A 15072-nucleotide genomic window follows, 5' to 3' on the forward strand; every position below is an offset into this window, starting at 1 on the left:
ATGATCCCTGTTAATGTTGCAGGCTTTCTTTAGAGATGATTGTTGTTACGTGCTCCCCTAATGAATTAAGTTGTATGCTTTAAATTCAAAAGTTGTTTAAGTATGTATGTTTATTACCGGATGAATCTACAATTGATGACATTGAGACAAATGCTAATAAGGAAATCGAGAATAAAAAGGGGTGTGCAAGAGCGAGGATAGAGTAATTGGTGATGCCGTGTGGCCTTGGCAGCTATTCATCTTATTCTTAGTTTGTTTATGTGTTTGATAATTATGTCAAATCCTCTTGTTAGACTCTTTAGTAATCTTTTAATTGAGTTTTCAAATTTGTAAAAACAAAAAAATTACTGTCTTTTGTTAACGGTTTAGAGTAATCCAAAAATCCGGGTCGTTACACATTGTAAGAATACAGGTAGCACATCAGGTAAACTGTTGAGTTCCTTATCCATACTTCAAGATCAAACAAAAGGAGTAGCTCAAACAAATATTGCACATTCACCTTATGTGATCTCACAACTAGATATGGACAGTATTCCTTAGCTAGCTAGTCAGAATTCATAGTCTGTAGCTGCATTTGTTAATATTCCCAAGGCTCAAAGACATAATGCAGCAAATATTCCAAGGCATCAAGAAGATAGCTTGCTCATCTTCTAGTAACTTGATAAATCCAATGAGAATGATGCAAGTATTTTCATTGATAAACCGAAGTTTCTTGTCAAGTCAAATTTTACATGGGATTATTGACTCTGGTCCAAATCATCATATGGTTTACACCGCTACATATGCTTTACCATCTTTATGCCTCATGACAACTCGTCAAGTTATTATGTTGATGATTCATTACAAATAATTGTTGGAATTGCAAACACCGATAATTCTTCTGATTTCATTTTTCCAATATTTTCCATATTACCGATGGTTGGCCATGGGCATCTCATACAAAAAAAAAAAAAAAAAAAACCTTCTTGGACGCATAATCGAGTTAAAATGGAAAAGACTCGTGGAAGCTATGGAATCGGCATACAGAAATCTACATCATCCAGGTTAGAAAGGATATTGGGAGATGAGTCAATTTAGTTCTTTACATAATCATAATACCTTATTCTTAGTCTTTATGGAAAAAAAACCTTATTTTTACTCTGTAAGGGTGCAGCAGAAATATAATAATAATCACAAGTTTTGAGCTTAAATTCGACCCGAAACAAAACCAAGCACATAAGTAAATGAAAGATAAGAATATGGTGCTGCCTCAGAGAAAAAAAAAGTAGAGAAAAGTTTCAAACCCCTTGCAAAAACTATTTTCATAATGGTTACAACCAAGGTTAAAATTTTGGTTTCAGGCATAATTTCGGTCCTCACCGAAACCGAAATGTCGGCTGAAATTTGGTAGAAGCGCTTGAAATGTCAGTTTTTTGGGCCGAAATTTCGGTAATTTGGTTTCAGGTATAACTTTAGTCATCACCGTAACCGAAATTTCGGCCGAAATTCAGTAGAAGCGCTTGAAATGTCGCTTTTTTGGGCTGAAATTTCGGTAATTTTGGCGAAAATTCTGTAAAGAAATTAAAAATTAATACTTAATCGAAAATTTCGGCCGAAATTTAAAACTATAGTTTCAACAACTATCCGAGACTTATGTAGACTAGATACTTGCTGAGATATATGGATGTAACTCACAATCATTAACCCTTATCAAGGTTCTGAAAATTGGAAACGAATCGTAAATCGTAACAGGCTCCAATCGTAAATCAGATCGTCAATCGTAAGATTTTTTTCAGATTTATATACCAAAATAAGAAAATATTTTTTGAATGGCAAAAATGAGAAAATATATTAAAAACATAAAAAGGTCAAAAAAAGAATAAAATGAGTAATTATCTATTTTTCATTTAAAACCACCAAATTAAATTAAATAAAAAATAAGGAGGAACAGGGGTTTATAGGTTATAGGTTGGTTACAAGCTATGTCACAAATATTGTGCTCGGGAATTTCTCGGCAAAGGAAAATCTCGGGATATATAAAAAATCGGGAAAAAAACGATAAAAATAAAATTATTTAAAAATATATAAATGTATAAATTTAAGAAAAAAAATATAAATAAAAATATCATAAAAATATCGGGAAAATATCGTGATATTATCGTAATATTTTATGATAAAAATGAAAATATCGCCATATTTTTATAATCTCGGGATTATTTCAGGATTTTGTCGTTTTATCAAAATGTCGCGATAAAAACGCTATATTTTGAAAATATCGGAGATATTTGTGACATAGGTTACAAGTAGGAAGGACGAGGAGGAAAAGAATGAAAGAAGAGGAGAAGAATAGAGTTAGGGTTTTCTTTACTTGTTTTGAGGTTATAAGTTGGGGCGAGGGGTTTATATATGATTTATTTCTAATAGTAAAGGGTCCATCATAGCAAAACAAGCAAAAAAAAACGAATAGTAAAAATCGTAAAAAGAATATTAAAAATAGTAAAAATCTTGCAATTTTTACAGAAAACGATTCTTCCTTCCGATTTGAATCGTTTTACCCGCCCCGCGATTCGACTTGAATCGTACAAATCGAATCATGGATAATATGATTTTAACAACAATTGACCCTTTTGGGTTAATGATGAAGACTAAATAAATACCTTTGCACAATCATTAACCCTAAATTGATGAACCATCCATGATCAATCAATGAAAAGGTGGATTAATTGACAAGGAAAGGAATCGACAGAAGTGAAATTGTATGGGGACCTCCCATTCTCACACTGCTGTCCACTCCTTGGATTCCTGCTGTACTTTTTAATAAAATTTACTATTGTAGATAAAACATGTGTTTTTCACTTTCCTTTCAACTCTTCCAACATTCAACCACATCAAGAAACCAAGAGAGTCGAAGACGATTTTTTTTCCATCTTAACATTGTTAAAACCATTACCAAAAGGCCTGATATAGACAAATAATAGATAAATAACAGAAATTGAGCAGTATTCATATATGCTGTAGTAGTACCTGCTTCTTCTCCAGTGCTATAAATTTTTGAAGCTGTTCCACTGAAGAAATCTTTAACTGTTCCACAACGTGTCTCAACTACATAAATGCATGCAAAAATAGATGTCAACAGCAGGAAAATAGACAAATAATACTTCAAAACAATCCAATACAAGAAATTGAAAAGATCTACAACCTCATTCCCCTGTCCTAAGTCGGAATGAATATCAGATGACTTCGGACGGACTTCTTCAAACTTCGCTGTGGACCCCAACGGCTCTTCTGACTTCTCATCATCCATAAGCAAGTCCTCGATCATATTAGAAATACAACCATCATCAGAGAAATCCTTATCCTTAACAGACAAATGTGAACATTCGCGATCATATACCAGTTGCCTCAACTTGAGTAACACCATATCCTCATCATTATCCATTGCCTCCTTGTTCGTATTGGCTTCGTCAATATCAGGGCAATCCCATGCCGAGACAGGTGCGTTTAAATCCCCATCTTCATTGTTGCTAGAGGATGTTTTATTTGAGTTGCCAGAATCATTATTTTCACCGTCCCAAAGTAATGTCTCAAATTTATTATTTCCAGTCACTATATCAGCAAATGACTTTGAATTCTTTTCCAATCCACTGTCCCCAGTGCTCACCCACACACTAGAACCAGAAGCCTTACCCAAGCTCCCAGTTGATTGCCATCTAGCACTAGGCAACGTGTTTGAAGGATTGCTCGTTTTGGACATACTTAGTGGCAAAACAACAGGCCCAGAATAGGGTGCAGACATGAACAATGACATCAAACCTGCCACCTGGGCATGGTCCAATTCAAACCAAAAGTGGCTGGGAGTGTAAAAATTGTCAGCTATTACAGGGAAAAACTGATTTTCCACCAACGGTTTACACTGTGTCTGAATACGAATGCGAACCTGAGCAAAAGCAAAATAGTATATAATCACAAAAGGGAGTCTTCATAAGATCATTAACGAATAAAATTACAAATTTCACTACATAACTACGAAGACATGTGAAGGGATATGCTTGCATGGTTTTAAATTTTGGCCAAAATACCGAAATTTCGGATTCCGGCCGAAATTATAAGATTTTCACTGAATTTTCCACGGAAAACGAAATTCCAGTCCTTCAATGCTTGTGGATGATACCTGTGCAGGATACGATGTTCTGTCTGAACCATCAGTAGTCCAGCCATATGGGTTTATGTTCATCTGCCCAGTACTTGCGGACTCATAGATTCCATGTAGCTTTCGGTCTGTGTAATTGAATAAGAATAATGGCAAGCCAGGTCCAATATTCTTTACGTAAGAAAAATGTGGAGCAGGTAATCCTGTCAAGCAATCAGCAATGATTTTAGGCATTCTTGGAACCAAAACTACGCTGACCATATGTTTAAGGAAAGATAAGATGACTCAATGAAGAAAATAATGATTCCTAATGCAAGTTGCTCGGTACCAAGTAAGGATTATCCCCGTACTAAGTAAACAAGTGATCAATAATGTTGTTCCTAAATGGAGTCGCAAATGCCTTGCACGCATAAAAAAATAACCCAAATATTACTAGGGTATGCAACAAAATATAGTATTCCCTTGGAGAAAATGTACTCTTAATAGAAGATCAAGATGATTCGGCAAGCTTTCAAGTTATTAGTAAGAGTTGGAAGAAAGAGTCGACCACATGGCATCATTCAAGCTGCATTTGGACAAAAGATATAAATATTCAAGTACACTCAGAGAGGGGTAGTAGATAGCTTATCTATAAATCTCTTAATGTGTATCATAAAATGAGAATAAACAATAAATCCCTCGAGCAGAAGAATTTTCCATTAATAGAAAGCATGTTCAGAGATTATTCAAATATTAATATTTGTTTCTTTTAAGGCATAGGGAAGATGCCACTACTACCTACTCCAGCAAAAAGGCAAATATGTAAAGTTCTTATAATATGAGGAGAAATCACAAAAATGGTTGCACTGTCATTCAATACATAAAACACACTTAAATAGTAAGTAAGCCCCCACTTCCCTGATCGTACTCGAAGATATAAATCTGTTTGGTTCCAGTTGCTATTGTTCTCTTCTTTGTTTATAAGTGACAACAAAATACGTAACAAAAAGAAAAAGAGGGGATGACATGGACACAGAGAAACCCAAAAACAAGAACTATAAAGTGGCAAAACTCTCTAAATATAAACTAAATGACGGACTCCTCTAGATGAAGTGTCTGCCACATCATTGGAGCTTCTTGAAATATGCTTAGATAGAGAAGATAACTCAATATTAGAACAAGAATTTCAACAATCGCATTCTCATATCTCCATGCTCTAGGATGGATCTCTTATCCCCTTTACATTGAATGTCTTACCTTTCATTTCTGGTAACATGTGTACAACGAATTGCAATAATTTAGCATAGTCCTTATTCCTCACCCTTTTTTTTTTAAAGTTGACAAGTTTCATTAATAATCAGGGCGGGAACAAGAAGTCCCACGCCAAGTACAATGCAGAAATTAAAGTAGTTACAGAGTCTGCTACATTAGTTGAATTTAAGGAACAATGACCAACTAAATACTCCTTCCTTTGCTAGGGTGTCCTCTGCCTCATTAGCGGATCTTCTTCTATGCTCAATTCTGGGTTCCAATATTCGTATAAGGTCTAAGATCTCAGGAATAAGTCCTTGAATCTGCCAAGGGCCCCTTGAAGCATCCGAAGCCCAACTGATTGCATTAGCTGAGTCCCCTTCCACAATTAATTGCCTCAAATCATGTTCAAAAGCCCATCGCAGTCCGAATATTTCCTCACCCTAGAGCCTGGTAATAATTGATATGGCTACTATTCTAGCAAGATGTTGCCCAAGAGAGGCTGTAAAAATAATTTATAGTCACCTCCAAACTGTATAGAACCCAGGTATTGAACACGTTGCTAAAATTTCTCAGAACTCCGAAATTATAACCATTCAAAAAAAAAAAAAAAAACTCTGAAATTATAACCCACATATGGCATCAGATTACCCTCAAAGTGTTTCCTTCTGCAGAAATGTCTGGAATAATTTTTGGTATCAGAGTAAAACTTGGGTTCAACTTATTGCAGACAAGTGTGACTTTTATTCTAGCTTCGGGGTGTAAACTTGATCGAGAACCAACCTAGACTGATGATATACTCTTTTAGTTGAGACTTAACTTGATCCACGTTAGGACGACAGTGCAAGACAAAAGGATCTCGAAGAAAGGGATGAATCATTGTTCAAGGATACATGGAAGATGGATTAGATTTCTCTGTCCAATAGAGTTGAATTCTTTCAAATAGGATAATAGGAGGGAGGACCATCTACGACAGGAAGGCAGCCTAGAAAGGACATCTAACCTGAGTTTAGGGTGTATCGGCATAGCGAAGACACCATTCTCCATCTCTCACTTCGATACGGTTAGATGATGGCATCCGTAACTTTCTTTTGGACATATCAAGACTACAAATCACAGATCCAGCACATATTAAGCTTCAAGTCATTGCATCCAGCGTAGATCTAGTTTTATCCGATTCATACCTCAGATCCAGGCGAGATCTCCTTTACTTGCATGACCTAATTTCTCAACCATGTCACCGATAGAATTGATGTTCTAGTAATTCCGCTAGCACGCTGTACGAAGCTCTAGAGACTACCAAATCTCTTTACACTTGGTGCTCAACCTTCAATAGGAACATCATGAGTGTATTTTTTTTTACCTATCCTATATGTGTCTAGTGTGTTGTTTAAGTGGTCTTCTTTTCTTTTTTCTCGTGTGTTTCAATTTTATTGTGTCTATGTAACCTCGTACATATGTGTTGTAATGCTGTAAGAGTGCTATTTGTCCAAATCTCATTAAAGGGGAGAGCCTAGGTAGTTATACCATCTGTCCTCTTTTCTTGCCATGTATCGAATTCCCATTACAGGAGAGCACCCAGCTAGTATTGCCCATGACCCCCTTTATCTTAAAAGAGGGTTCTTTACATGTTGTTATCAATAATAAATGAATGAATAAAAAATTGAAGCTTTTGCTCTTGCTTTGACTTCCATTACTCTTAGACATTGGTGTGATGTTCATGATCTAGCCATTGGTGCAATGTTGCTGGGCAGTTAGTGGTGTGATGTCATAACTACTATCCTTTCTTTTTGTAACTTCTAATTTTCTTCTTCAAATCATTATTTCTATACTATCCTTGAGGGCAAGCTCTTTTTAAGGCGGGAGAGTTTGATGTAGATACGGGACGGCCTTGGAGTATGGGTTTCAATTCTTAGCCTATGATAGTAGTAGTCTTTCTCTACTTAACTCATGTTGGTAAGAGAAATACATATAAAGTATGTGCAGTAGGTGATGAAGGCAGGTGTTTAGTAATATGAATGTGAATTGACCTTGCATTAGAGCTAAAAGGGAGGAAATGAAGAAAACATGTAAATTAAAGAGGTGGTCGAGTGGTGAATAAAGAAGAAAGAAGGGTTGCATATGAGTGCCACTTACATAACAACCTCTTCAACTAACATCTCTCACATCAGTAGCAAGAGGGACCACATGCTGTCACCTCAGAAGATGCCAGCTAGCAATCTAGAAGGTTTCAAGGTCACCTATAAATAGGAATCAAGTGCTGAAGCAAGTAGTTTTCTTAAACCCAAAATTTGTAATCGTGAAAGGGTTTTTTAGAGCTTTTAGCTCTTGGAAAATTTACATTCATGGAAGAAGAGTATGATTCAACTTTACAGTAAGAGTCCTTATACCTTCTCGTCCAATTATAGATTGTAAACAACTTCTCTATGAATTTGAAAACATGAAGTCTCTGTTCTTAAATTCTATTTCAAGAAAAGTCTCGTCTATGTTTCTGATCTTCATGTGAAACACTCATTTCTACCTATGCTAAACCATAAGGCTCAAAAGTACACATAAATTTTGGAGTATTTTGCAAGGAATGATAGATCTGGGCATCAAAATGCACTTGCTACACTTTCTACTATGTGTTCACCGGTTGAAATATTCACCAGCCCTTGTAATTTCTTTAAGATGGTCTTCTTCAAATCTCCTCTGAAGGTTACTTTAGGCATATATCTACAAAGTCTACTACGAAATTGCCAAGATCCTCATGCCCTTGGACCAATCCCTGAGCATTCACTCTAATCAGAACCCGATGAATGCCTAGTGCTTTCAAGTGGCAACAAATCTCCTTCGTGCTCGGAGGTTTCCGTCGAATCAGTACACATCATCGAACACAAAACTCTCCAATGCAAGCCCCTTTCCTCTGGACCCGTAGGTCAAGTCATCATAATCCCTCCTTGATCGTGCTTCCCACCACCCAAGCAGTCTGAATTGTGTGTTGTTTGTGTCCCTGTACTCGATGTCAATAAAGCCCTATGTCTCGTGTTTCTGCTCATGCAATAATGTTTTCTATCATAATGAGCTGCCATAATCGAGAAAATGATCATGAAAGATAGTCTCTGCTAAGTCAACATGGTCCTCTGTCATTTCAAGAACTAAGCCATTCTATGTTGTCTCATATGGCTCTACATGTCAATTTCGTAGCAGACTTTGTAGATATATACCTAAAGTAACCTTCGGAGGAGATTTAAAGAAGAACATCCTAAAGAAATTGCAAAGGCTGGTGAATTTGTCAATCGATGAACAACACACATAGTAGCAAGTGCACTTTGTTAGCCACATCTATCATTCCTTACTTTAGGTTGCATATAGGGACTCTTACTGCAAAGATGAATCACTCTTCTTCCACTGAGGTGGATTCTCCAAGAGCTAGAAGCTCTTAAAAAACTTTCACGATTACAAATTATGGGTTCAAGAAAATAGCTTGCTTCAGTACTTGATTTCTATTTTAGATGACCAAGAAACCTTCTAGATTGCTAGCTGGCATCTTCTAAGGTGGCACCATGTGGTCCCCCTTGCTGCTAATGTGGGAGATGTTAGTTGAAGAGGTTGTTATGCCTAAGTGGCACTCATGTGCAGCCCTTCTTTCTTATCTATTCACCACTCGACCACCTCTTTATTTTACATGTTTTCTTCACTCCCTCCCCTTCAACTCTAATGCAAGCTCAACTCACATTCATTCAGTACTCTATTTCCCGAGCGCTCCCTTCCTTACCTATACACATGCTTCATATCTATTTCCCTAATCAACATGAGTTAAGTAGAGAAAAACTACTACAGTACTGTTATCATAGGTTAAGAATTGAAGCACATACTCTAAGGCCATCCCGTGTCTATATCACTACCCTCCGAGCGCTCCCTTCCCAAATGTGTTGCATGGATTCGGATTCGCGTGCCGGGATCCGACACGGATTCGAGGTGTCGGATTCGGCAAACTCCAAAAAGTATGATTCGTGGATTCGGTAATTTTTATTAAATAAAATAAAATTTAAAAAATTTAAATATTATATATGTGTGTGTGTGTGTGTGTGTGTGTTCATGAAAAAATTGAGGGAGGAGGATCGAGGCATTAGAATTTTTATTAAGAGGGTCGAAGAAGGAGAAGGGGGGTTAATGTTTGAGGATGGAAGGACGAGGTACAAGGGTTTGTATTAAAAGAGTGTGGGTTTTGCTTTTATATAAAAAGGAACACTTTTAAAGGGAAAATATACAGGATTTGCATTTTAAAACAGACAACAATGTGTCGGATTCGCCCGAAAAAACAGGATTCGTGCAGGAAACGGCTACAACAAGAATCCGGGGTGTGTCCCACGCGAATCCACGTCAGATTCCCCTGTGGAGATGTGTCAACATGGATTCGGCATAGAGAGCAAAGAATCCATGCAACACAGCTTCCTGATAAAAGTTTGAATCTATTGCTTATCTATGTGAACTGGTACTTTACTATACGTGTTGTTCTGCCCTTGCTAGCTTAACTTTGATGCTTTTTTTAATGGTTTGCTAGACGTTGATGTTACGTGTTGTCCCGTGTGTACTATGAAAGTTGCTCTGAGATGGCTGCTTCGAAATATTGTGTAGCCTTTATGCATTATTGTGTGCTATTTTGTAGCCAGTGCATGGGATGTTTATTCATTTGTGTGGACTGCTATGCAATCTTTTTGTCAATTGTTGAGCAGTTTTGGTGCGGATTGCTACCTTAGATTGTTGTTTCGTGTGAATTACTGTTGCAAGTGGCCTATATAGAATTATAGTGCAGCCTATAGACTGCTGTGTCATTGTGTGGAGCTCTTGACATTTATGTGCATTGTTGTGTAATATTGTGCGTCGATAACCTTCTCTATGCAGGCCACCGTGCTTTCCTAAGGAGTGATGTGCCTTTATAAAGGATGCACTGTCTTTGTATGGATTGTGTTACCTTCTTCGCGTTTGTTACACTTTGTGGTCATATTACTTCACGGAGGGTTTCAATGTTGGAGAGGAGTCATTCTTGACATCTTTAGCAAGTAGAGGTGATTCTATTAGAGGATTTTTTAGTTTCCTTTTGTCATATGACTTGACGGAGGTTTTCAGTGTTGGAGATGAGTCATTCTTAGAATATTTAGGAAGTAGAGGTAATTCTAGCAGATGATGTTGTGTCATTGGCAGAGAAAACGGTCGTGAGTCAAGGAGAGACCCTAGTGGTGGTAAAAGACTAGCAGATCTTCAAGTGATGAAGCATAAATGTGTGCAAGTTGGTTTGATTGAAGACTCTTATGGAAGAGAAAAGTTTTAAGAGTGCCAAGGACGCTGAAGTAGATTGTCACTTGCTTGTGCGAATATCAGCTAGTGGACTTGTTTATAAAGACTTTGGTGGAAGTAAGTTTTAGCAGTATGCAACTCAAAATGGACTTGGATTATACCTATACTCCAAAGTCAGCTTAGTTTGATTTATATTTATGTTTCAGTGCAATTCTTTAAAAGTCGTCATTCTTTCACAATTCACATTATGAGGATGGGGTTCATCATTGGCTCCTATTGACAACTAATGTAATTTGAACTTTATATCTAAATAACAAGCGATTGTGAGGTAGCCCAAGTGGGGTTTGAGTTACAACTCCACAACCTCCACGAAAATTCTCTCCATAGTTTTCTTTCTTCTTCTTTTCTCCTCTCTTCTACCTTTCTCTTCATTCATCCGAAGTGGTTGCAGATGGCATCAGACTCCTCTGCATAAGACTCATCAATATCAGACTCCTCTGCATCAGACTCATCCATATCAAAACGAATTGGGCATTTAATAGTTCCAAGATTCTTGTTTACAAACTTACTGGATTAAAAGTTGTGCTTTCAACCTAATACAACAAGTGGATGAACCTTTGGACAAATCAAAATGGAAATGCAAAAGTTAAGCAACTTGCAAAGGAAAAAAGATGAAAGGTAGTCAACTGACCAAAAAGCTGGTTCGAGAGGCATTCATTCATAGTGTAATTCTTACAGCCAAAGATGACTCCACCTAGGTCACTTTTCCTCAAATTTCTAGCCGATACACTGGAGTTTGCAGCTGTTGGAGAAGATGGAACCCCTTCATTCATGGTATAAGTTTTCCTCCCTGCCCCCATTCTGTTACTACAAAAATGGAAAAAATCAGTAAGACCCTGCTTTAACGCCAAAGAGTCCAACAATAATAATAGCTTAAACAGAACAACACTGATTTTCAATATCAGTCGTTAATTACTTGGACAGAAGCACAGGGTAAGACATTGCTGTCACCATTCAAAAAAAAAAAACAAGGGGTTAGACATTGTCATTCAAAGTCATAATACAGAGTACATCCATGCCATCCATACAATGAAAGTAATAGTGAAATTATTTACAGATTTTCATATTAGTCTATAAATAGTATGAATATAATTATTTACAGATTTTCAAGAGTTTCTTGTAACTGAAATCTCACAACTAAAAATTCATGTCTGTTTCAATTATTTATTCTCTTTGGCTAGAGAAGTGGCAGTGCAGACCTTTATGCAGATTAGTAAAGCTGAAAGTCCATGAGTGCTAGAAATCCAGGTGTCAAAATTTCCATGACATAGGGATGCGAGAAAACTTGTATTTCTGGAATAAATCCAGTGGTGGATTCAGCTGCTAATTTATAGAATACATTCGGATGAGATTGCTTAAAGTTCATCAGTTAGTGTCAACAAAAAAATCAGTTTTCTGAAATTTTCCGCAAAGAGAAAATTCCTTTGTAGAGAAAGTTTTTTAGAACTGTTTGGGCACTAAGACTTCAGAGAGATTATTAACAGCAGGTTAGTGGCTGTAAATTTATAGCACCACCTCCACCTGTAGTAAGCACCTCCTACTTAATTTTCCTCCTTTTTAAGCATTCGTGACTTTACACCCCAAATTGGGATTTGCTAGGCACTTTCGCAGAAAGGCATTTCGCACCTGGTTGTTGCATGAGAGCAGCCACACAGGCTCACTTTTCAACAGATTTTGTCTTTTTCATTCAATTCATCTGAGGTGGCTGCTCTCTCAAGCAACAAACCTCCGCGAAATGCCTTTCTGCGAAAGGCCCTAGCAAATCCCCCCCCCCCCCCCCCCCTCATTTTAAGGCCCCATTTGGAATAACTGGCTTGAGAACAATATTTAAAAACATCGAGTCAAATACTGACTCGCTCAAGTAGACCTGGCTCATTTCACTTGCCCAAGTTTACTTGGTTTTACCTTGGTAAGTTCATGTCCGAATACAAGTTCTCAACCATTCCTTGAGAGCAATAGACATGCTTTTCATAAACCCCCACAAGCTAATTCTAAATCCCGGGTTTGTTTCAAACATTTAATAAGCAAACAGCAGAAATATTCAACTTCAAACTGCCCTTTTATTCAAAACCCAAACAATAGGATCTCAAAAAATTTGTACTCACCTTTCTTGTGATATTCAAACAACCTTATTAAGCTGGATTACAGTAATATTTTATTGGGCTGCTCCGGGAAATCCAGGTGCAGCAGGGGGTGGGGGTTCTTCGAGAGCATGGGGGAATGGCACCTTTCTAACATGGTTAACTGTAGCGAACAACCGAGTCATTGACCTAAGGAAAGGAAAGGCCATCCATTCGTAGGGCTTTGATCGTGACAAAATGAAAAAAGAAAGAACTAACACTCGCTATGCCTCCAAGAACATGGGTATGGAACCTTTGTAGTGGCCTTTAATGGGTTTCTTGGAGATACATAAGTATGCCAAATTCCAGATATAAATGCATAAAGCATTTTAAGAAAAAAAAAACAATATCTACAAAATGAAAAGAAAAAGAAAATCATCCAAATACAAACATACATCAATCAAGATACTCTAAGGGGGGGTTAGTCGTGGCGGATTCTGAGTGTCGCGTGGACTCTCATAGAATCTCAATGACTCTTAGAGGGACTTGCTTTGAATGTGATAAGACTCTTAAGACTTACAGGGACTTCAATGGAGACTTTTTAGAGTCACACGGACATTCAAAATATTTCAAATCAGACGCTAGTCGTCAACAACTACAAGACTTTTAAGTCCTAAAGGTTCAATACTCAATTACCATTACCCAACAGGTTTATGGGCCCTACTAATGGATAAAATGCTAGTGTGCATTTGTGGGGCCCACAAATACCTTTTTTGGGTAGGTAAGCTGGATTGAACCTCCGACCTTCTGGTTAAAAGTCTTTACCATTGAGCTAGAGGCGCTATCCTCAGCCCCACAAATACCTCCTGATGCAATAGAAAAATGAAGGGTAGGTGGCAGAAGTAATGCTCAAGTGTTGAAGTTTGAATTAAGCTGTCAGATCAAACAAATGACCATGACTTCTTGCTCATAACCTTTAAATGAATAGCTCATAACCCAGCAGAATGGACTAATGACGATCAGAATTCTCTCTTTTTTTTTGGAGGGTTGCAATTTCATTCAATAAGAAAGGGGAGACAGAGATGATCCCCTGAAAAGTACAACAAGAGACTATAAAAAGAGGAGTAATGCAATAGAAGAAAGAACAAAACTCAAGGGGGGAGAAAGTCGAACATCTTCAACCCACGCCTCCCCACCCCATCCCTTGCCAACTTATCTGCTACACTATTAGCGGATCTTCTAATGTGATTGAAGATAATAGATGACCTATGCACACAATATGAGATCTCATCAAAGAAATGGGCAAATCTCCATGGAGGAACAACCGAGCCGCAAAGCCACCGGATGACATTTCTGGAATCTCCCTCCACAATAACTTATCCAAGATTGCGAAGTCCAAACTTTTTATGCCCTGGTAGAACGCTCTAACCTCCGCCTCATTAGAAGTTAGTAATGATGATCTGAATTCTTAGGGCAGTTAGGCAGGAATCAGTTGTATTGCGCACTATATTAATGGCAGTAATTTATCAGGACTAAAGCCTAGCAAGGTTTAGAAACAGTGAGGAAAGACTCGATAGCTAGGAACATAATAGACATGACCTTTGATAGGATAGAATGGAAGAAAATGATCCACGTAGAAGAACCCAACTAGAGCCAGGATTAGAGCCATGTAGATTCCTTTCACCTTCTTCATGAATTTTTTCTAAAGGATACATTTAGCCGACCCAAACTAGTTTGGGCAAAGGCTTTGTTGAGTTGAGTTGAGTTTAAAGCCTAGCAAGGTTTTATTTCCAAGTGTGGCAGGAACTTCCTATTGCCATGTTTTTCAGTCAGCAAACATCCCACTGCTTACGATCAGGTAGTTAAAAAAATATTTGAAATCGCGAGCGTCAATGTTCTGAACTATAGCCTATTAATCAATCAATACAAGAGCACATGCAATTAAACACTAACGCTAGATGGAGAGTCTGAGAGTTGTTCAAGCCTCAACCAATAGCTATTCTTCAATTTCTCAGGATGTTCTATTATTCAACAGAGAGGACAGTACGTACTTCCACCATGCATGGTTCAAACTACAATTCTTTACACCTTCGTTTTACAAAAGATACAATTCCAAATGGAAAGTGAAATGGTGGAATAGCATTGAACAAGAAGAATTAATCCATGCCTCAAGACTTTGGGCAGAAACCATGCTTGTGCTGTCAGAAATACAATCAAAGTATCCTACCAATAGAACTCGGTTCCTATCCAGGGCTGAGTTATCTACTTAGTGTTTATCCACAATTACTTATTATTTGAGGTTCAAATCTAATC

The 15072-nt window shown here is 37.5% G+C and overlaps 1 protein-coding gene across 2 annotated transcripts in view; it reads right to left on the reverse strand.

Moving 5' to 3' along the window:
* The window catches only part of LOC143848998 (influenza virus NS1A-binding protein), a 44334-nt gene that overhangs the window by 25437 nt on the left and 3825 nt on the right, over positions 1 to 15072 (reverse strand). Inside the window, exons 3-6 of one of the 2 annotated variants that reach the window (XM_077358043.1) lie at positions 11331 to 11500; positions 4151 to 4332; positions 3179 to 3916; positions 3004 to 3081 (exon numbers count right to left, since the gene is read on the reverse strand). In XM_077358043.1, the coding sequence (XP_077214158.1) occupies positions 3004 to 3081; positions 3179 to 3916; positions 4151 to 4332; positions 11331 to 11499 (1167 nt within the window). In that variant the 5' untranslated portion in view covers position 11500. Of the gene's footprint in view, positions 1 to 3003; positions 3082 to 3178; positions 3917 to 4150; positions 4333 to 11330; positions 11507 to 15072 lie in introns of both variants that reach the window. The other variant, XM_077358042.1, reaches the window with a different exon arrangement.

This window comes from Tasmannia lanceolata, unplaced genomic scaffold (assembly GCF_043159265.1).
Source record: "Tasmannia lanceolata isolate RefF3 unplaced genomic scaffold, GAP_Taslan_0.1 ptg000016l, whole genome shotgun sequence".
NCBI lineage: Eukaryota > Viridiplantae > Streptophyta > Magnoliopsida > Canellales > Winteraceae > Tasmannia > Tasmannia lanceolata.